Below are 23,332 nucleotides of genomic sequence, written 5' to 3'. Positions count from 1 at the left end.
ATAGAATATATGAAGTATTTTAATGTAAATTTTGAACAGTTTCATTTATAAAATATAAAAATGGGCATAATTAATTTATGATTGTAAATGTAAAGACAGCTTTACCCACAGGGTTGACTGACTAGGTAAAGGAATTTTTGAGGTGCTTGCTTCTTTTTAAAAAATTTCTCCTTTATTTATTTAGGTCATGCCATGTGGGATCTTTGTTCCCTGACCAGGGATGGAATCCAAGCCCCCTGCATTGGATGTGTGTAGTCTGAACCACTGGACCACCCAGTCTCAACCTCCAGGGAAGTTCCCAAGGTGCTTTGTTTCCTGCCTGGGGTAGTAGTTCCAGGGCTATGTTCGATTTATAAAAATTAATCAGTTATACATCTGTGATGTGTATACTTTATACAGTTGTGATTTATGTACTTTGGTTGTATATATCATACTTAAATAAAAAATAATAAGACAAAATGAAACAAAATGCAGCCTTATTCCTTAGCACCTTACTTCTATTTAGGGGAAACAAGCAAGAAAACTTCCATTTCTGTTCTTCTTTCCTTTGTATAGATCCCTATTTCCATTTGGATCTATTTTCCTCTGCCTGAAGAACTTCCTTTCACATTTCTTGTAGTGCTAGTTTCCTGATGGTGAATCCTTTCAGCTTTTATACATCTGAAAAATTCTTTATTTCAACTTTTTTTTGAAAGTTATTTTTATTAGGTACAGAATTCTAAGTTGATTTTTTTTTCAGCCCTTGAAAGATGTTGACTAGTGTCTTCTTGCTTACATTGTTTCTGATGAGAAATCTGTTGCCACCCATATATTTTTTATTTTGCATGTAATTTTCCTCCTCTGGATGCTCTTAAGACTTTTTCTTAAAACACTGGTTTTTAAGGGTTTGATTTGATGTGCTTTGTTCAGTTTTCACCAAGTTTCTTGTGTTTAAATTTCACTGCACTTCCTGGCTTATAGTTTTCATCAAATGATGAAAACTTTTGGCCATGATTTCTGCAATTTTTTCCCTTATGTTCCCTCTTCTCTACTTTCCTACAGGGACTCCTATAGGTATATATTAAGTCACTTGAAGTTGTTCTACAGTGTAGTAAAGCTCTGTTAAAATTAAAAAAAATTCTCTTTTACATCCATTTTTCACTTTGAGTAGTTTATATTGCTCTGTGTTCATGTTCATGATCCTTTCTTCCACAATTTCTGATCTGTCATTAATCTTTAGTTCATACATTTCAGTTTTCATTTCTAGAAGTTTCATTTGGGTCTTTTAAAAATATCTTTTTTGTCTATGTGTTTAGTCACTCAGTCGTGTCTGACTCATTGCGACACCATGGACTGTAGCCCGCCAGACTCCTCTGTCCATGCAGATTCTCTAGGCAAGAATACTGGAGTGGGTTGCCATGCCCTCCTCCAGCGGACCTTCCAACCCAGGAATTGAACCGGGGTCTCCTGCATTGCACATTCTTTTCAGGGGAGCTACCAGGGAAGCCCTTTATATCTGTTATCACTTCAGTCAGTCAGTCATGTCTGACTGTTTATGACCCCATGGACTGCAGCACACCAGACTTCCCTGTCTATCACCAACTCCTGGAGCTTGCTCAAACTCATGTCCATTGAGTCGGTGATACCATCGAACCATCTCATCCCCTGGCGCCCCCTTCTCCTCCTGCCTTCAATCTTTCCCAGCATCAGGGTCTTTTCCAATGAGTCAGTTCTTTGAATCAGATGGCCAATGTATTGGAGTTTCAGCATCAGTCCTTCCAGTGAACACCCAGGACTCATCTTTAGGATGGACTGGTTGGATCTCCTTGCAGTCCAAATGACTCTCAAGAGTCTTCTCCAACAGCACAGTTCAAAAGCATCAATTCTTTGGCACTTAGCTTTCTTTATAGTCCAACTCTCACATCTATACATGACTACTGGAAAAACCATAGCTTTGACTAGAGGGACCTTTGTCGGCAAAGTAATGTCTCTGCTTCTTAATATGCTCTCTAGATTGGTCATAGCTTTTCTTCCAAGGAGCAAGCATCTTTTAATTTCATGGCTGCAGTCACCATCTGCAGTGATTCTGGAGGTCAAGAAAATAAAGTCTGTCATTGTTTCTCCATCTATTTGCCATGAAGTGGTGGGACCAGATGCCATGATCTTAGTTTTCTGAGTGTTGAATTTTAAGCCAGCTTTTTCACTCTCCTTTTTCACTTTCATCAAGAAGCTCTTTAGTTCCTTTTCACTTTCTGCCATAGGGGTGGTGTCATCTGCATATCTGAGGTTATTGATATTTCTCCCAGCAACCTTGATTCCAGCTTGTGCTTCATCCAGCCTGGCATTTCACATGATGTACTGTGCATATAAGTTAAATAAGCAGAGTGACAATATACAGCCTTGACGGACTCCTTTACCAATTTGGAACCAGTCTGTTGTTCCACATCTGGTTTAACTGTTGCTTCTTGACCTGCATACAGATTCCTCTGGAGGCAAATAAGGTGGTCTGGTATTCCCATCTCTTTCAGAATTTTCTGCTGTTTATTGTGATCCACACAGTCAAAAGCTTTAGCATAGTCAATGAAGCAGAAATAGATGTTTTTCTGGAATTCTCTTGCTTTTTCTATGATCTAGTGGATGTTGGCAATTTGATCTCTAGTTGCTCTGCCTTTTCTAAATCCAGCTTGAACATCTGGAAGTTCTTGGTTCATGTACTATTGAAGCCTGGCTTAGAGAATTTTCAGCATTACATTGCTAGTGTGTGAGATGAATGTAATTCTGCGGTAGTTTGAACATTCTTTAACATTGCCTTTCTTTGGGACTGGAATGAAACCTGAACTTTTACAATCCTGTGGCCGCTGCTGAGTTTGCCAAGTTTGCTGGTATATTAAGTGCAGCCCTCTCACAGCATCATCCTTTAAGATTTGAAATAGCTCAACTCGAATTCCGTCACCTCCGCTAGCTTTGTTCTTGGTGATGTTTCCTAAGGCCCACTTGACTTCACACTCCAGGATGTTTGGCTCTAGGTGAGTGATCACACCATTGTGGTTATCTGGGTCACAAAGATCTTTTTTGTACTGTTCTTCTGTGTATTCTTGCCACCTCTTCTTAATATCTTCTGCTTCTGTTAGGTCCATGCCATTTCTGTCCTTTATTGTGCCCATCTCTGCATGAAATGTCCCCGTGGTATCTCTAATTTTCTTGAAGAGATCTCTATGGGGTTTGATTCTAAATGTGATTTCGCCCCTCCTACTGTCTGGTTGGGGCTTCTCCTTTGCCCTTGGAAGTGGGATATCTTTTTTTGGTGGATCCAACATTCTACTGTCGATGGTTGTTCAGAGCTTAGTTGCAATTTTGGAGATTTCACAGGAGAAGATGAGTTCACATCCTTCTACTCTACCATCCTGTTTTTTAAAAATTGTATCTGTATATATCTGTTTAAAAATATGGAATACAGCTAGAATAACCACTTTAATGTCTTTGTATTTGTGTCAGTTATGGGTTTCAGTGATTGATTTTTCTCTGCATTATGGGTGTTATTGCCTGCTTGTTGGCATGTTTGATTATTCTTAATTGGATTTCTTAATTGGTATAAATTTTACCTTGTTGGGGACTGGATATTTTTATGTTCTACAAATACTCTTGAGCTACTGTTAAGTCACTTGGAACTAGTTTGATCCTCTCAGGTTTTGCTTTTAAGATTTGTGAGGCAGGATTCTAGCAGTATTCAGTAAAGGGCTACCTATTTCTGACTACTGAGGCAAGACCTTTCTAAATATGTAATATTACTCAATGCCTCATGAATTGAGATTTTGTGTCTAACTGGTGGGAACAAAGTTTGTAACTGGCTCCCTGTGACTCCTGGGTATTTTTAATCTTTTTGAGTGGTTCTTCTTCCTGTCTGAGGACATTTCCTCACACACTGTGCTGGTCAGTATCCTGGTGAATGCTTGAGGAGGGCCCTCTGCAGCTCCCCAGCACAGAGTTCTGTCAGGTACTGCCCAACTCTCAGCTTACCCTCCCTATCTCAGGGAATTTGCTGGGCTTCCCCTGGTTACCGTTCTCTGCTCTGTGCCCTGGAAGATCTCTCAAGACAATGAGCTGGGGCAACTGCAGGGCTCTCCTCATTTTCTCCTCTTCTCTCAGGGATCAATATTCTTCATTTCCTGATGTCCAGTGCCTCAAAAACTACAGTTTCACATATTTTGTCCATTTTTTTTCACTGTTTCAGCTGCGATGGTGAATTCAGCCCCTGATATTATATCTTGGTCAGAAGGGGACATTTAACTGGATCTATATCTTCTCATTTGAGCCCAATTTCTTACCTATAGAGTGTATCAATTATATTTCATATAATATTGTTCTGTTAATGGGAAATAGATGAGTTACATCAAAATGTTTAAGATAAAACCTTTCACTGTCTTTGGAAACACTTCTTCAGTGTCGGTTAAGAGGAAACTGTTACCACAAGTTTGCTTTTATCAAGAATCAGGAAGTACTATGAGATCAGCATTAGACTTTTTAAAAATGTTGTTATGTGTAGGAGACTATATCTTTTAGGTATTCGATTGGAAAAGACACTTGTCAGAATTGTCTGGCTGGCTTAGTTCGCTGTATTGTTTGATGTCATGTCTACTCATGGCACAAATTCTTCTCATGTGATGCCATTTACTAATGACACAAATTCTTCTGATGTGAGGACAGCTAGTAATGACATAAATTCTTTTTCAAACATTGCTTTAGCATTTTTAATGAGCTTACTAGCTTTTGCTATAATGCTAGGAAATGCTGTGGTCATTTTAGCTTTTGTGGTGGACAAAAATCTTAGACATCGAAGTAATTACTTTTTCCTTAACTTGGCCATTTCGGACTTCTTTGTTGGTAAGTTACATATATTTATTTAAGATAATCTTTCTCGATTATAATTTATTTCTAAAAACATAAAATGAGCTTTTATTATTTCAAAGGACTGTATAAAATTGGGTACTATTAGAAATAAAAAGTTTAAGGATTTAAATTCAGGGGAGGCTGTACGGTACTATATGGGAATGATATATATATGTAAATAAGGTTTGTAGGGGAATTGTCCTCTAAAAACAGTTTCTTTTTATGGAATAAAAATAAGTCCGGTATTGCTTTAATCTAAGAGTTATTTTTGTTTCTGGAGCTATTGTCCTTGCATGTTTAGGTTTATAAATATTCCTTTTTAAGTAAGCATAGTTTCTTTAATATCACAGTGTTAGAGTTATAGGAAATGATGCATATACTGGTAATTGGGACAATCAGAAAATAGGATGTTCAGGTCAAATAGTATAGCTGATACTATTTTATGATATGATATATCATAGCATGTTGTAAAGCACACCCAACACTAACCTACTTTGTATATGATATGGTATCATAGTGTTAAATAACTGTAAGATCGTAGAAATCAAAGTAATCATTCTTTGAAAATGTACACTTCATAATTTCTTACTGCCTGGTGATCATTTTCCACAATCCTTATAATAGTGAGTGAATAGTGAAAGTCACTCAGTTGTGTCTGACTTTTTGTGACCCCATGGACTGTACAGTCCATGGAATTCTCCAGGCCAGATTACTAGAGTGGGTAGCCTTTCCCTTCTCCAGGGAATCTTTCCAACCCAGGGACTGAACCCAGGCTTCCCACATTGCAGGTGAATTCTTAACAAGCTGAGCCACCAGGGAAGTGCATATCCTTGTAATAATAAGTAAATATGCAGAAGTGTCTACGGCTGATATTGTTTTATAGGACCTCCTAGTTAATTTGTTATTGTGTATAGCTACATAAACACTTACAATTATGTTAAAATGGAGCAAAACTAACAGAACACTTAAGTTTAGTGCCTGGAACATAGTGATTGCTCAACTTGTGTTAGTCTTCTCACTCTTGATTTCTCTGTAGACAAATGTCAACTCAAACCAAGTTCACAAATGTTAGTAGAGTACCTACCATGTATAAGTACTGTTAAGTACCAAGTGCAAATAGATGATGAGGAGAGATAGACAGGACTAGGTTAATCTGTTTCTTTAATAAACCTTCAAAATAGTACAGTAGATAAGAGAAGTTCAGAAATGACTAACAGGACAAATTGATATGAGAACCTACAAAGACCTACGAAGCGTTATAGGCATTCAGAGGTGGGCGGCAGGGAGCGGTTGGTGGGTGGCAAGGGGAACACATTTTGTTAGAGGATGCTGCTGCTACTGCTGCTAAGTTGCTTCAGTCGTGTCCGACTCTGTGCGACCCCATAGACGGCAGCCCACCAGGCTCTCCCATCCCTGGGATTCTCTTGGCAAGAATACTGGAGTGGGTTGCCATTTCCTTCTCCAGTGCATGAAAGTGAAAATTGAAAGTGAAGTCGCTCAGTCGTGTCCGACTCCTAGCGACCCCATGGACTGCAGCCCACCAGGCTCCTCCCTCCATGGGATTTTCCAGGCAAGAGTACTGGAGTGGGGTGCCATTGCCTTTGTTAGAGGATAGTGGCCTCCAAAATGAATGTTAGGGGATGGGAATAATTTCCATAGGCAGAGATGGGGAGGGCAGAGAATTCCAAGAATCAACAGCGATATGCTGATAGAAAATCATTGCATATAGCTTTCTAAGGGTGAGCTCCAGGCTGGCTTGTGTGCAAATGGGCTATAAGGGAACAGCAAAGGGTGAAGTTGGAATAGTTGGAATCTACACAATGAAGGCCTTTGAATACTAGTGTGAGTCTGGATTGGAGCTTATTCAGAGGCAATGTGACATTTAAGTGAGTAACTGGGTTGAAGCTTCACATTAGAGGCATCAGAAGAGATGTAGGAGGTGGGAGAAGCTGGAGCAGGGGGTGGCTTGGTTTCTGAGAATCTTGCAGTGACCTTGGCAGAAATCAGCAGTGAGGCTCTGAGCGAGGGTCAGTTCAGTCACTTAGTCATGTCCAACTCTTTGCAACCCCATGGACTGCAGCATGTCAGGCTTTTCTGTCCATCACCAACTCCTGGAGCTTGCTCAAACACATGTACATTGAGTCAGCGATGCCATCCAACCACTTCATCCTCTGTTGTCCCCTTCTCCTCCTGCCTTCAGTCTTTCTCAACATCAGGGTCTTTTCCCAGGAGTCAGTTCTTGCCATCAGGTGGCCAAAGTATTGGAGTTTCAGCATCAGTCCTTCCAATGAATATTCAGGACTGATCTCCTTTAGGATTGACTGGTTGGATCTCCTTGCAGTCCAAGGGACTCTCAAGAGTCTTCTCCAACACCGCAGTTCAAAAGCATCAATTCTTCGGCACTCAGTTTTCTTTATAGTCCAACTCTCACATCCATACATGACTGCTGGAAAAACCATAGCCTTGACTAGACAGAAATGTGTTGGCAAGGTAATGTCTCTGCTTTAAGTAAAAAGCAGAGACATTACTTTGCCAACGAGGGTAAGAGTGGAAATAAGTTTAGGAGGCGAGATGCAATGGGGGTGGGGTTGTCAGGCAGGAGAAAGACGTGTTAAAGACCGAGTTCTGGAGACGAGAGAAGTATGACATTCCTCAGAGAAATAAGCAGCATTTGGGAGAGCAGTTTATGCTTCTGATATTGCAATGATAAAAGTTTTGGAGGAAACCTCTAGTTGGAAACATTGACTTAGGAATCCAGGTATAGAAATGACAGGATCACAGAAAAAAGTGGAGAACTAATATAGAAGCATTAAAAACATGCAGCAGTCTCATTTTTCTCCTCAGTTCTGCCCCTTCAGGTAACCAACACCAACAACTTGATATAGATCCTTCCACATCACTCTCTTTGCTCACATGTGCAAGGGTGTGTGCTCAGTTCCTCAGTCACGTCCGACTCTTTGTGACCCCATGGACTGTAGCCTGCTAGACTCCTCTGTTCCATGGGATTTTTCCAGGCAAGAATACTGGAGTGGGTTTCCATTTTCTTCTCCAGGGGTTCTTCCTGACCCAGGGACTGAACCCAAATCTCCTGCATTGACAGGCGGGTTCTTCACTGCTGAGCCACCAGGGAAGCCCTTTATGCTCACATAAACAGATAAAGTGAAAGTGAAGTCAGTCGTGTCTGACCCTTTGCGACCCCACGGACTGTAGCCTAACAGGTGTCTCTGTCCACGGGATTTTCCAGGCAAAAGTACAGGAGTGGGTTGCCATTTCCTTCTCCAGGGGATCTTCCCGACCCAGGGATCAAACCCGGGTCTCCTGCATTGTAGGCAGATGCTTTACCCTCTGAGCCACAAGGGAAGCCTGCACAGATAAATACACGAGTATATTTATGTGAACAGAGAATATTCTATTATAAATATATGTATCCCCCCCCTTCTTCACAGAGCTGTACAACTTTTAGATGATACTCAACATTTAAAATGGATGATGTATTTTGACTATTCCAAAGGAAGTAAGGACTTGTATACCTCATGTCAGAAGGGATGGGGTAAAAATATATCCAAGGGAGAAAGACTGAGGCCTGAAGCTTTTGAATGAAGATGGTTCTAGACAAGAACAGAGTGCCTCTGTATAAGGCCCAGGGTCAGCATCATGGCAGGTCTTGAGCATCACAATCTGTGGTTCCTCTTTGAGAAATGTCCCTGCAGATGTGATGACTCAGCAGTCCTGGCGGTCCTCCTCTATTGTCAGGTGGATGGGAAAAGAAATGGCTTTGCTCCTGATGACAGCAGCTGGACACGGGCCAGAATCTCTCTTAATCAGCTGGTCTCATCCTTCACATTTTCTCTGCCCCCTGCCAGCTCCATCCAGAGGTCCACTGATCTAATACAATAGTCACCATGACAGCACACGGCTTGGCAGCGTCTTCGAGAGCATTTTGTAACTAGATTTGAGTTTTGTGTCAATGCTGTTCCTTCTCCTTTGCCATGCTCGGAAGTGTGTCTTTTTAGCTCTGAGCCTATAGGAACTCACGGTGGTGGTGGCGGTGGTGGTGGCGGTGGTGGTGGTGGGCCAAGATGGGCCTTGTGAGAGATTTTCTGTAGCTGTAAGATAGCAGTTCTTAATATTTAGGGTCATGAGATCCAGAGCTCCACATCCATGTGGTGATGCCAGTGCAGGTTAGAGCATCATGTGCTCTGCATGGTGGGCTTTCTGGCTGAATGTCCTCTTGTCACAGGTTTTTGAACTGGCCTCCTATAGAAGTAATTTCTTAAAATTTTTGCCACCTGAGCAGCTAGTCCTAGGCTGAATTTAGTTGAAAAGGAAAGATTTATTGAGGAAAAATTTTAGTTTCAGGTGCATTAACATATCTCATCTATATATTATTCCAGAAAAATATTATTTATATCTATGAGTGAGTGAGTGAAGTCGCTCAGTCGTGACCGACTCTTTGCGACCCCATAGACTGAAGCCTACCAGGCTCCTCTGTCCATGGGATTTTCCAGGCAAGAATACTGGAGTGGATTGCCATTTCCTTCTCCAGGGGATCTTCCCAACCCAGGGCTTGAACCCGGGTCTCCCACACTGTAGACAGATGCTTTACCATCTGAGCCACTAAATTATCACATGACCAATGCTTCCATCTATGGGTACCTTTTTCATATCTACATTTGTGTGGGTATGTATGGGCTACAAAGCACATGATGGGTGATCCAGACAGTATCTTCAAGGGCAAAAGGTTATTGTTGATGACAGAGTCTGAACCACATTTTCAGGATGGCAAAGTGTATCTTTAGTATAACTCAGAAGTATTGTGGGTTCAGTTCCAGACTGCTGCAATAAAGCAAAAATCAAAATAAGAGTCACATGAATTTTTTGGTTTCTCAGTGCATGTAAAAGGTATAGCTGCAGTCTACTAAGTGTGCAATAACATTATGTCTAAAAAAATAATGTACACACCTTAATTTAAAAATATTCTGTGGTAAAAAATGCTAACCATTTTCCAAGCCTTAACACAGTCATAATCTGTTTGCTCATGGGAAGGTCTTGCCTTGATGTTGATGGATGCTGACTGATCAGGGTGGTGGGTGCTGAAAGCTGGGGTGCCTGTGGCAATTTCCTAAAATGAGACACCACTGAAATTTGCCACATTCGTTGGCTCTTCCTTTCCCTTGAATACTTACAGGTCATTCTAGGGTTATTAATCGGCTTAATTGCAATGTTGTTATGTCTCATGGAATAGGGAAACCTGAGGAGACGAGGAAATGGCAGGCTGGTGAAGCAGTCAGAACACACCCAACATTTATGAAGCTCACTGAATTATTTGGGCAAAGTTCATGGAGCTCCAAAACAATTAAAACAGTAATGCCAAAGATCACCACAACAAACATAATAATAAAAAAATAAAAATACTGTAAGAAGTAGCAAATGTGACATAGAGACGCAAAAGAAGCAAATGCTATTGGAAGAAATACCGCTGCCAGACTCTGCCCGATGCAGGGTTGCCATGAACCTTCCATTCATAATAAATGCAGTATCCGTGAAGTGCAACAAAGCGGAGCATAACAGAGTGCAGTGTGCTGGTACCTTGAGGCCTCAGGGCCGGGCTCTTCTCTTTCCCTCTGTGTTAGGCAGCTTGGGTTGCCCCAACAGAACAACCACAGTCTGAGTAACCTTATAGCAGTTCACTCTCTCAGAGCTCTGGAAGCTAGGACATCCCAGGTGCCAGTTGATTTGGTGCCTGGTGAGGGCTCTCCTCCTGGCCTGTAGATGGCTGCCATCTTGCTTCATCCTCATCTGGCCTTGAGAGACAGCGAGCGAGCTTCCTGGTGTTTCTTCCTCTAAGGACACTAAGCTTGTTGGATTAGGGCTCTGCCCTTACAACCTAATTTAACTTTAATTACCCCCTTATAGGCCCTATCACTCTGGGGATTCGGGCTTCAGCATGTGAATTTGGGGGGAGGGTGACACAAACATTCAGTCCATAACACCCTCAATACAATCACTGTTATCCACACATTGCTCTGTTGGTCCAAAGAATTCACTAGGGCTTTCAGCTTCCCCTCTACCTTTTGACTGTCATTTTCTCATGGAAGATGCAGTTTTGTTTTTTTTTTAACTTTGTTTTTAATTGGAGGATAATTGCTTTACAATACTGTGTTGGAGACCCAGGTTCGATCCCTGGGTCGAGAAGATCCTCTGGAGAAGGAAATGGCAACCCACTCCAGTACCCTTGCCTGGAAAATCCCATGGACAGAGGAGTGTGGTAGGCTACAGTCCATGGGGTCACAAAGAGTCGGACATGACCGAGTGACTTCACTTTCACTTTTCTGCCATATATCAATATGAATCGGTCATAGCTATATGTAAGTCCCCTCCTCTTGAATCTCCCTTCCACTTTCCACAAGATGCAGCTTCTTAACTGGCTTCAGAAAGAAGGGGCTATACAGGATTGACAGCAATTTTTAATGAAACTAGACTTCCCCATTTTCATCTACTCATTCATCCGATACTGATTTATTTTGAACCAGGCACCCTTTTAGATGCTGGGGATATATCAGGGAAAATACAGTAAAAAAAAAAAATGCCTGCCCTCATGGTGCTTGTACTTTTTCGGGGAACATGGGTGGGGAGACAGACAATAAACAATATAAATAAATAAATAAAATTACATGACATTTTAGAGGGTGATCATTTGCTACTGAGAAAAACATAGTGGGGAGGAAGTATGTTAGAGGTAGAGGTTACAGTGTAAACTTCAGGGGTGGGGCTCTCTGAGTAAACAGAAGGAGCCTTGAGTAAACAGAAGGGAAGTGTGCTGCATGTCAGGATACCCATGCAAGGATCTGAGGGTGTGGGTGTGGGTGTGGTGTATTTGAGGTCAGATAGGGTGAAGATACTGTTTTAATTGTTTTAATTGTTACTGTTTTAATTGTTTTGGAGCTCCATGAACTTTGCCCAACAAAGGTCCATACAGTCAAAGCTCTGTTTTTTCCAATAGTCATGTATGGGTGTGAGAGTCGGACCATGAACCGAGTGCAAAAGAACTGATGCTTTTGAATTGTCATGTTGGGAAGACTTTTGAAAGTCTCTGGGACTGCAAGAAGATCAAACAACTCAATACTAAAGAAAATCAACCCTGAATATTCACTGGAAGGGCTGATGCTGAAGCCGAAGCTCCAATACTTTGGCCGCCTGATGTGAAGAGCCAACTCTTTGAAAAGACCGTGATGCTGGGGAAGATGGAAGGCCAAAGGAGAAGGAGCCAGCAGAGGATGAGACAGCTAGATAGCATCACTGACTCAATGGACATGCATTTAAGCAAACTCTGGGAGACAGTGGAGGACACAGGAGCCTGAGTTGCTGCAGTTCATGGGGTTGCAAAGAGTCAGACGTGACTTAGTGACTGAACAACAACAAGGGTGAAGAGGAGTGAGCAGGAGTGGAGGAGTAGCAGAGGGTTTTTTCTCTCACACTGTCCCTACCTCTTGCCTGGAAAATCCCATGGGTAGAGGAGCCTGGTGGGCTGCAGTCCACGGGGTCGTGAAGAGTCAGACACGACGGAGCAACTTCACTTTCACTTTCATGCATTGAAGAAGGAAATGGCAACCCACTCCAGTGTTCTTGCCTGGAGAATCCCAGGGACAGGAGCCTGGTGGGCTGTGCGTCTATGGGGTCGCACAGAGTCGGACACGACTGACAGGACTTAGCAGCAGTCCCTACCTTACAGAGTTTCTATGACAGTTAGATGAGATGATATACATAATGCACACAGGACAGTGTCTGGCACATGGTAACTGTACAATACCTATTAGCTGTTATTAATTTACTTGAGTTAAATGTGTGAGCCATTAGTCAGCTCTAGACGTTGTGAAAAATACGAAGACCGACTTCCAACATGGTCCCAATCTTAACACGTGACAATGTTATAAAGTAGGATGTGTCTGTACACAAGAGAGCGAGAGATGACTGAGGTGCCAGGAGAGGGCAGGTGACAAAGGGTCACTTCTACCTAGGAAGTTCCAGTAAAGATGATAAGAAAGGTATCATTTCTTTTACACTAAGTGAAGAATGAGAAGGAGTTAAATAGACTTCTCTGTAGAAGAGAGATCTTTAAGCAAGAAGAATGTTCTTGGCAAAAGCAAAAAGATGTGGCAATGTGAGATGTGTTTAGGGGAAGGGTGGTCCATCCTGTCTGGGCTGGATCATGAACACAAAACATGTTGGGACCTGAACTTAATTTGGAAAGTAATAAGGAGCCATTGAAGGTATGATGTTTGTGACAGCTATTTTTAAAATGACATTTAAAGAACATGTAAGAGATCAGTACTGAATTTGTTGATGAAATACCATGAATTTCTAAATTATAATCAAGCAGGTTTGGTCATTTCAGGTAGTTCATTGTGTCGTGTTTGCGTCTCTTCGTATTCATTGATACGTGCTATATTTTTTAACCTTCATTTTCCCCCCCATGCAGGTGTGATCTCCATTCCTTTATTCATCCCTCACAAGCTCTTCAACTGGAAGTTTGAAAATAACATTTGTGTCTTTTGGCTCACTACTGACTATCTTTTGTGTACAGCATCTGTGTATAACATCGTACTCATCAGCTTTGATCGATACCAGTCAGTCTCAAATGCTGTAAGTCAAAACATTAATTTATCCTGCTTAGAAGATTAGATATTTGTAAATTTTATAGATTTTGGGTCCCTAAGCAAGAATTTTTGTTTGTTCGTTTAATTGACCAACCTTAGAGAAGCCTGATTACCCTTTTGTTGGCACTAAATTCTCACTGGCTGTTAGGGAACACTTTCTGTGTGTTTGGTTAAGTCACTCCCCTGCGTCCAATGAGAATCGGAAAATGTCCAACAGAATCCAGGGCAAGTTGTGAGAAGTGGTAAACTGAGTCTGTAGTAGGCTGGATATGCATGAGTCTCACAGTAGGTTTATCTGTTCAACTCCTTAGAAAACTTGAGACTTAAATGTATTCTTCACGATTGAACTTGGTGGGCAGGTAGAAAGACTCCCAGACTTCTGCATGTCATGAGGAAATTAATTTTGAATGACCAAAGGAAAAAACAGTGTACAGGGAAGCCACAGGCTATACCAGTAGAACTAACCAGTGCCAGTTTAGGACCCAGGCCAAGCAAGTTTGAACTAACCAAGATCTGGAATAGTCTCATCAATTAGTTCATGACAGTTCTTAAGCAAGCTAAATTTATCAGCAACAAGGGAGAGAATAAGATTGATGTTAGTAATGATGAAGGATGGGAGGAGGCCACAGAAATAATGGGACAGTGATCTGAAGAGTCTGAGGCCTTGATGGGAAACTTCCTTCACTCCCGAGTCCCAGGGACCTAAATGTATAGGGAATGATTCTGTGACAGGGATTTTGTTAAGGACTGGAATACAGCACTGAATCTGCAGAGTCTTTTTTTTTTTTTTTTTTTTTGAGGAACATAACAGTCTAATGTGGAAATGGATCCATAAACAAAGGGACTAAGTGTGGTGCTGGAGGGATTGAGAGGCTAGGGACAGCTCTGTCCTGGGAGAGCTGTGCATCTTGGAGGCAGACAGGACTGGGAGGGTGCATTGGATAAGGATAGGATAAAATACCATTACAAAGAGATTCCAAAATGCTGAGACTCAGACTATAAGGCAGAAGTTAATTTCTCTCTCATAGAACAGTTCAGGAAGATTAGAAGGCTCTGCTCCAGGAGCTCACCCAGGGACCCAGGCTCTGTACTCTCTAGAGCAGGCACTTATGACCTCTGTTGCAATTGCTCAAATAAAACTTTATCATCCAAATAGTTGGTGGGCCACACGTGCTCCATGATCAGTGGTTTGCTGACCCCCATCCTAAGTCATCAACCTCCTTGGCATGCTCAAAGTCAAGTTGTTGTCATTTCAGGTTTCAGAAAAGAAGAGCAGAAGGCAAAAGTCCAGGGCAAAGGATTTTCTTTTAACCAAGTAGTGCAGAATCACACAATCATTTCCACTCACCTTTCACTGGTGAAATGTAGTCACATGACCTTACCTTATTGTAAGGGAAGCCAGGAAGTGTGTTCTCTAGCTGAGCTGCCATATGGCAAGGAAGAAGTAGAGAGTGGGATGTGGTGGGACAGTGAGACACTTGACATTGAGTACTTCACTGGCACCAGAGTCCACTGCAGTTTGTACTGGATGAACTCTGGAGAGAGTACAGATCAGTTTGGATTAGCAATCCAGAAGCGTATAATCTATTTTTCAAACTGCAGGTAGTAACTCATTATTGAGTCATGAAGTCAGTTCAGTGGCCTGGTATATCACTTTTTCTTAGAATGAAAAAACATGAAAACAAGTAGAACAGAACTTACAAATTAGAGTAAATCAGAGTACCCTGTGTATAATAAAGGTAAGAACTGTTTTATGAATACTTCTGTCAGTATCCTTAAGGGTTTAAAATGCATTTCTTACTTGAGGTTACAGTCAAAATGTTTGAAAAGCAGTGCTCTAGTTAATTATCTTCCCCATTTGTACTTTAAACATTTCCTTTCCTTCTGTGTCTTCTTTTTAATCTCAACTGAGTGTTCCCAGTTAGTGTTCACTGGGACATTTCTTCATTGCAGGCTCAAACTCTTGAGTGAACCTCAGGTTTGTGTAAAGGAAAGGGGCGGCTTTTCCAGTTAGAAAACAGGCTTAGACATTACAGAGATTGAGGAGTGATGCCCAGAGAGAAAAATGGATGGGTTTATTTCTTGGTCTTGCCCTGAGAAATTCCCTGACAATGCAGGCTGTAAACTTGGTGAGGGCCAGGTCAGCTGGACCCGGGTCCCTAGCACACGGCAGAGACAAGTGTAACAGGTGCTAGAGGCAGCGGTGTGTGAATGCTCACGGGGGTGCGCAGGCAGCACCAGCACCTCTGTTGGCTGAGTTCCAGCACAGCTGTAGGAAGCCAGAAGGAAACCTTCAAAGACCACAGGAGCTCGTAGGAAGTGATCATGGGGAACAGAGCCCTTGCTGTAGCTAAAAGTCTAGAAGACAGTGTAACAGGTCAGGGTAAAAGGCGGGGCTTGAGAAATGGAAATCTGACAATAACTGAGGAAAGGAAGGTTCAATGCAAATGGCCATGCCTGACAAGCACTTAGAATGGCCCTGCAATCCCATCTCATTATTAACACCAGCACGTTCCAGGGGCTGCTCTGCCTCACAAAAGAAACCTGACTGACAGAATGCTTGGATGTCTTCTGGAAGTGGGGAAGGAGGCAGGGTAAGAGGAGACATCCTGAATAATGGACATATTCTGTAAAAGGTGAGAAGTGGGCCACGGATGAATTTCAGGGAGGCATGGGCCTGGATTCAAGCAATTTTGAACTGTCATCTGTCTAACATGCTACCCAGAGATGAGGGAAGAGATTGGCATCATCATCTCAATTCCCTTGGATGTCTGTTATTCCATTTGACCTTATACATAACAGAAAAGAGATCACTTTCCAGCGTATTGTACCATATCATTACAAAGGCTGAACAAAGCAATTAAAAAACTAAATGCAGTTTTATGACCATCTGGGTATTGTTACTATCTTCATAATCATTAGACTTAAGTGCAAGTATTAATTAGTGGTATGAGAAGCAGAAGGCAAAAAGATGTACTGTACATGGGAGCTTGTGGTTAGCACCATATACATTTTCGGTTAGCCTCAGAAATGCCAGTAATTTGGAAAAAGGGTAAAAAAAAGGGGGAAAAAAAAAACAATTCTATAAAAGTAACTTAAAAAATTTAAACAAACCTCCTTTTACCTCTAGCCCGTTGGTGAGCCCTCCTCAGCACATACAAGCCATTAAAGAAAGACAGTGCTTGGCACTGTTATACCCTTTTAATAAAAATGAGAACATACTTCAGGACAAGACTTAAAAACTCAGAGAAAATGGTACTTGAAAGATGGTGAAAAGGGAAGTGTGTTCCCACGTCATGGGTAAATCATTTCCTTTCCGTTGAGTATAAGCAGAGAAACATGGAACATGGCTGGAAGAAATCTTACTGATCTGAAAGGGGTTTGGAGAGATTGTCTGCTCCAAGTCCCCTTGGAAAAGTCTTGGGTCGCATGGTTACCCCTCATACGGGTAGTTGGCATCTTAGATTTCTTATAGAAGATATTCTTTAAGATTTTAGAATCTATCAAAGGTCCTGGGATCTGAGAGCAATCCTCCCCCAAAGAATCTCATCTTTCCTGATAGAAGCCTGTCCCTGGGCTCAAGTGGGCTTAGAATATTCTTCACTCCTAAAAAAGACCATGGCACTCACCACAGCCACGTCTCCCCAAGTGGCTGGCCACCATTGCTTCAGTACCATTTTTGCTGGGTGGATACATTTGTAGAAAGAAATGTTAGGTTCTGCTCGTAACACTGTAGTCTCTCCCTACAGCTGATTTAGCTCTCTTTCTTTTTGTGCATCATCTTGTGGGAGGAATGTAAGAGTTCTGTCCTTTTCGACCCCACCTGGAAGGCTCAGCATAAACTGCAGAATAGGTTCTGTCTTTCAAACTTTTTTTACTGTGATTTCAGTGATAAATGCATTGTACACTATGATTCGGTACGCACATTTCTCTCTCTCTTATGTATATCTATTAATGTTTTCCCAAAGCAAGAGTTTCATCAAACAATACATATCCTTATGATGTGTGATGCATTCTGACATTGATTATCCCAATTTGTTAAAAATGCTGCTCACGACCCAGCTGGCAGGTTAAAAGCACTGTGAACACGTTCAGTTTCAGTTAACAGTTCAGATTAGTGTCCGTGGACTAGGAAAAATTGTGTTCTTCTTTTAGATATTAACCTTGACATTTTCCGTAGTGTCAGATGTTTAACCTTAAACTGTAAGAAAGCCTACATCTCAGCCCAGGGTTCACCAAAACCAAACCCTCTGCCCCGGCCCAATCACATTACCCAGATTCAGTGACCAGCTCCACTGTGCACATCACGGAAACTCCTGAGGGCTGACGGTATGCTTTGTGCAATCAACATGTGCTCATTGTATTAAAAATAATTTATTTGGTTTCTTTTAGGTGTCTTACAGAGCTCAACATACTGGGACCTTGAAGACTGTGACTCTGATGGTGGCCGTCTGGGTGGCGGCCTTCTTAGTGCATGGGCCAATGCTAGTTTCAGAGGCTAGGAAGGAACTGGGGGCGGATTGCAAACCTGAATTCCTTGAAAAATGGCATATCCTTGCCCTCACGTTACTCTTCGAATTCGTGATCCCAGTCCTGCTAGTGGCTTATTTCAACATGTATATTTACTGGAGCCTATGGAAGCGCAGTCATCTCAGTAGGGGGCATTCTGGATTTGTTTCTGCCCCTTCCAGTAGCAGTGGACGCTCATTCAGGAATGGACTGTTTTCGAGGCCGTCTCTTTCCAACCTGGAGGAATCAGCAGCATCCCTTCGTTCTGAGAAATCAGGAAGAAAGAGCAGCCTCTTGTCTTCCTTAAGACCCCAGGTGAATAGTTTAACTGCTTCCAAAACGAGCTCTCTCTCCCATTCAGATTCCCTAGCTCTTCACCAAAGGGAACATCTTGAGCTGCGCAGAGGCAAGAAACTAGCCAAGTCACTGGCCATTCTCTTGGGTGTTTTTGCTGTTTGCTGGGCTCCCTACTCTCTGTTCACAATTATTCGTTCATGTCATGGCACACACTCAGATCTCTCAAACGCTGTGTACGAGTTCACATTTTGGCTTCAGTGGTTCAATTCCTTTGTCAATCCTTTTTTGTATCCCTTGTGTCACAAGAGTTTTCAGAAGGCCTTCTTGAAATTATTTCGGGTGAAAAAGCAGTCCATACTATCACATAATCGGTCAACATCTTCTTGAAGATAATCGTTTTGCTTATGTAAACTTCAGTCTTGCTCTCACTTAAATGAGTCTGGCTTTCATTGTGCCCTTTCCACTCTACTGAAAAAGTCCATAAAAATGTAAAACTTGAAAACCTGAACAAACAAATAAAAAACCCCTGGAAACTAGAAGTCAGTGGAAAATTATTCTGGTGAATAACAACATTATTAGAAACTGACAATAATATTTTTGTAAACTCAGAGCCACAAAAGCACTATATTTTTCTTAGTCATCACCTCTTCTTTGTTTTTTAGATCTTAAGATAACTTTGATTGTGAAATTCAAAAATTTTGGTTTTCTTTCTAGATGTTCAGTGTTGCTACAGTCTTAAGTGAATTTCCATTTTCATTTTACAGTGATGAAAACTCATCACGTTTTAAGATCATTCCCTAAAGCATACAAAAGGAAAAAGAGCTCTTTAGCCCTTTTTCCTGGGGGTGGGTAACGCTGTTATGGTCGCTGGGCAGGTGAATTAGGGTTTGAGTGAGGGTGAGGAGGTGAGGATGCTCAGATGAAAGAGCAGAGGGCATGCATACTTCCAGACTCTGCATTCCTGATCCGAGAAAAGAGGAAGTGTGGGATAATGGGGGAAAGAGGAGGTCACTGCAGCTCTTGAAGGTTCTCAATGAAGTTATCTTGGAGTCCCTGGCAATCATAGGAGGACAGGGTGAGGGATAGGTAATGGGTTGAAAGGATGGCTTTCCCGTTTCCTTCCTTCCCCTTGTCCTAACTTGCACATCAGCTAAAACTTCTCCATGAGAAAATATGAAAGAATGAGAAAGGCTAAGAGATGCAAAAGGACTATAAGATTAAACCTGATGTATCTGGTATAACATTCACAGAGCTAGTATGTGTCAATAATTATGAATCAAATATATTTCTGTCTTTGATCTTTTAACTCATGTGCTCAGTATTTTATATTGCAGTGCTCAGAGTGATTCCTTCACTATGCAGTTAATGTAGGTTATACCTAACTGATGAGTTGCATTTTATTAGTCTCGTGACATTTTGTTTTTTGTCATTATTAATTTTTTATAGTATTCTTTACCTGTCTTTGTCATAACATTTCATTGTGATTTCATAGTTAATCTCTTCAGTAAGATTTTACCAGTATTTCTTCTACAATTTCTTAGAATTCTTAAAATACAGATTAGTCATTTTCATATCTTAGATCTTTTAAACTTTTGATTCATTGAAAACATTAAAATATGAAAATCTTTGAAGTATATCATAAATGCTGAGAAATGCACATGGTTTTTTATATACACTTATACATTAACATTAGTTTCAAAATAGGAAATATGTTCGATATTCAATCATAATTGAAAAATTTGAGAAATAAACCCTCATAAACACACAAGTTTTTACAATGCTGTAGCTTGTTAGTTTTAACATTTACAAATCAGTAGTTGTGGATTTCATCTCATTACTGGAGGTTTGAATGATCATTGGATGGAGTGGCCCCATGAAAACTTTTTCCAGTTGAACCTTGGAGGAAACATGCCTAAATAGTCATATGTATTTTCTAAAGTCAGAAAACGTAATATGTATTATATTTCATTCAATCCAAGATACTGTCCATCTAAGACATACCATCTTACATTATAAAAGAGAAAATGCTGCAGATTGTCTATGAAACAAGGTTTAAAAGAATCACACTTATAGGTAAGTCCTATTCTAATTTCAGAATTGTTGAAAAGTGAGAAATGTATGTTTCAGAAGTGATGAAATGTGAGCCAGGTATGAGAAATGCACAGAACAGGGCTAATCTTCTATGAAGTGAGATTCTGAATAAAATACTTTTGATGGTACATTCAGGTATTCATGAAACAAATGTGAATTAGGAGTCTATCACATATTAGCTACTTAGTATAAAGATGACTGTGAACCTTGACAATAAGGTTTAGATTCCCTGGGGCAGAAATATTATTGGGTTGGCCAAAAAGTTTGTTTGAGTTTTATCATAAGATCTCACAGAAAAGCCCAAATAGTTTTTTTGCCAACCCAATATATTGGGGTTCTCTTAGTACAGTGCACTTCATAGCTATTTATTGAAAAGGCACGCACACGAGGCATTTTCCTTAAAAAGGGAATGTCAGTCTCAGTCTTTCAAATCTGCACTGTAAGAACTTTTAAAATGTTTTTCATTATAATGAAAATATATGTACTTATTATAAAAAGACAACAGTTAAACAATTTCTTTACCCAAAAACCAGCTACAATTATTAGTTTTGTGTAGATGTTTCTAAAGAAAAGAATGATATAATCCCATTTTCTAGAAACATATTTATATATCTAAACTTTGATATAACTGCCTATAGATATCCTCAAGTGAGACTTATCATAAAATGAAACTTCCTATTCTAGTATGAGTAATTACTAGCCTCCACTTCCCAGTATAACTGGTTTATAAGTACTTACTAAATTTTAAAATTAAAGATATTCATTTTAAAATTATTTAAAAATACATATTAAAAAAACGAAAGTTCAGTTCAGGTCAGTCACTCAGTCGTGTCCGACTCTTTGTGACCCCATGAATTGTAGCACGCCAGGCCTCCCTGTCCATCATCAACTCCTAGAGTTTACCCAAACTGATGTCCATCGAGTCGGTGATGCCATCCAGCCATCTCATCCTGTCGTCCCCTTTTCCTCCTGCCCCCAATCCCTCCCAGCATCAGGGTCTTTTTCAATGAGTCAACTCTTCGCATGAGGTGGCCGAAGTATTGGAGTTTCAGCCTCAGCATCAGTTCTTCCAGTGAACACCCAGGACTGATCTCCTTTAGGACGGACTGGATGGATCTCCTTGCAGTCCAAGGGACTCTCAAGAGTCTTCTCCAACACCACAGTTCAAAAGCATCAATTCTTCAGCACTCGGCTTTCTTCACAGTCCAACTCTCACATCCATACATGACCACGGGAAAAACCATAGCCTTGACTAGACGGACCTTTGTTGGCAAAGTAATGTCTGCTTTTGAATATGCTATCTAGGTTGGTCATAACTTTCCTTCCAAGGAAGCGTATTTTAATTTCATGGCGGCAGTCCCCATCTGCAGTGATTTTGGAGCCTCCAAAAATAAAGTCTGACACTGTTTCCACTGTTTCCCCATCTATTTCCCATGAAGTGATGGGACCAGATGCCATGATCTTCGTTTTCTGAATGTTGAGTTTTAGGCCAACTTTTTCACTCTCCTCTATCATTTTCATCAAGAAGCTTTTTAGTTCCCCTTCACTTTCTGCCATAAGGGTGGTGTCATCTGCCTATCTGAGGTTATTGATATTTCTCCCAGCAGTCTCGATGCCAGCTTGTGCTTCTTCCAGCCCAGCGTTTCTCTTGATGTACTCTGCATAGAAGTTAAATAAGCAGAGTGACAATATGCAGCTTTGACATACTCCTTTTCCTATTTGGAACCAGTCTGTTGTTCCATGTCCAGTTCTAACTGTTGCTTCCTGACCTGCATACAGATTTCTCAAGAGGCAGGTCAGGGGGTCTGGTATTTCCATCTCTTTCAGAATTTTCCACAGTTTATTGTGATTCACACAGTGAAATGCTTTGGCCTAGTCAATAAAGCAGAAATAGATGTTTTTCTGGAACTCTCTTGCTGTTTACATGATCCAGTGGATGTTGGCAATTTGATCTCTGGTTCCTCTGCCTTTTCTAAAACCAGCTTGAACATCTGGAAGTTCACGGTTCACGTACTGCTGAAGTCTGGCTTGGAGAATTTTGAGCATTACTTTACTAGCGTGTGAGATGAGTGCAATTGTGCAGTAGTTTGAGCATTCTTTGGCATTGCCTTTCTTTGGGATTGGAATGAAAACTGACCTTTTCCAGTCCTGTGGCCACTGCTGAGTTTTCCAAATTTGCTGGCATATTGAGTGAAGCATTTTCACAGCATCATCTTCCAAGATTTGGAATAGCTCAACTGGAATTCCATCATCTCCACTAGCTTTGTTCGTAGTGATGCTTTCTAAGGCCCACTTGACTTCACATTCCAGGATGTCTGGCTCTAGGTGAGTGACACCATCGTAATTATCTGGGTCGTGAAGATCTTTTTTGTACAATTCTTCTGTGTATTCTTGCCATCTCTTCTTAATATCTTCTGCTTCTGTTAGGTCCAAACCATTTTTGTCCTTTATTGAGCCCATCTTTGCATGAAATGTTCCCTTGATATCTCTAATTTTCTTGAAGAGATCTCTAGTCTTTCCCATTCTGTTGTTTTCCTCTATTTCTTTCCATTGATCACTGAGGAAGGCTTTCTTATCTCTTCTTGCTATTCTCTGGAACTCTGCATTCAGATGCTTATATCTTTTCTTTTCTCCTTTGCTTTTCGCCTCTCTTCTTTTCACAGCTATTTGTAAGGCCTCCCCAGACAGCCATTTTGCTTTTTTGCATTTCTTTTCCATGGGGATGGTCTTGATCCCTGTCTCCTGTACAATGTCACGAACCTCCGTCCATAGTGCATTAGGCACTCTACCTATCAGATCTAGTCCCTTAAATCTATATCTCACTTCCACTTTATAATCATAAAGGATTTGATTTAGGTCATACTTGAATGGTCTAGTGGTTTTCCCTACTTTCTTCAATTTAAGTCTGAATT

The 23,332-nt window shown here is 41.0% G+C and overlaps 1 protein-coding gene across 1 annotated transcript; it reads left to right on the top strand.

Annotated features, from left to right (window-relative positions):
- Positions 1 to 4,607: 4,607 nt before the first annotated feature.
- Positions 4,608 to 18,716, top strand: HRH4 (histamine receptor H4). The gene is made up of 3 exons (XM_068993655.1): positions 4,608 to 4,860; positions 13,346 to 13,509; positions 17,916 to 18,716. The coding sequence occupies exons 1-3, from the start codon at positions 4,608 to 4,610 to the stop codon at positions 18,714 to 18,716; spliced, it is 1,218 nt and encodes a 405-aa protein (XP_068849756.1).
- Positions 18,717 to 23,332: the final 4,616 nt, after the last annotated feature.

This window comes from Capricornis sumatraensis, chromosome 21, assembly GCF_032405125.1.
Source record: "Capricornis sumatraensis isolate serow.1 chromosome 21, serow.2, whole genome shotgun sequence".
Taxonomy (NCBI): Eukaryota; Metazoa; Chordata; class Mammalia; order Artiodactyla; family Bovidae; genus Capricornis; species Capricornis sumatraensis.
Note: the sequence above shows the minus strand (reverse complement) of the source record. Positions and strands in the feature narration are given on the sequence as shown.

Excerpts from the sequence above, each read along its gene's own strand:
- HRH4 (XM_068993655.1), top strand. The coding sequence starts at position 4,608 with ATGTCTACTCATGGCACAAATTCTTCTCATGTGATGCCATTTACTAAT. Across the intron at positions 4,861-13,345 it reads CATTTCGGACTTCTTTGTTG|GTGTGATCTCCATTCCTTTA; the intron begins GTAAGTTACATA and ends CCCCCCATGCAG. Across the intron at positions 13,510-17,915 it reads ACCAGTCAGTCTCAAATGCT|GTGTCTTACAGAGCTCAACA; the intron begins GTAAGTCAAAAC and ends GGTTTCTTTTAG.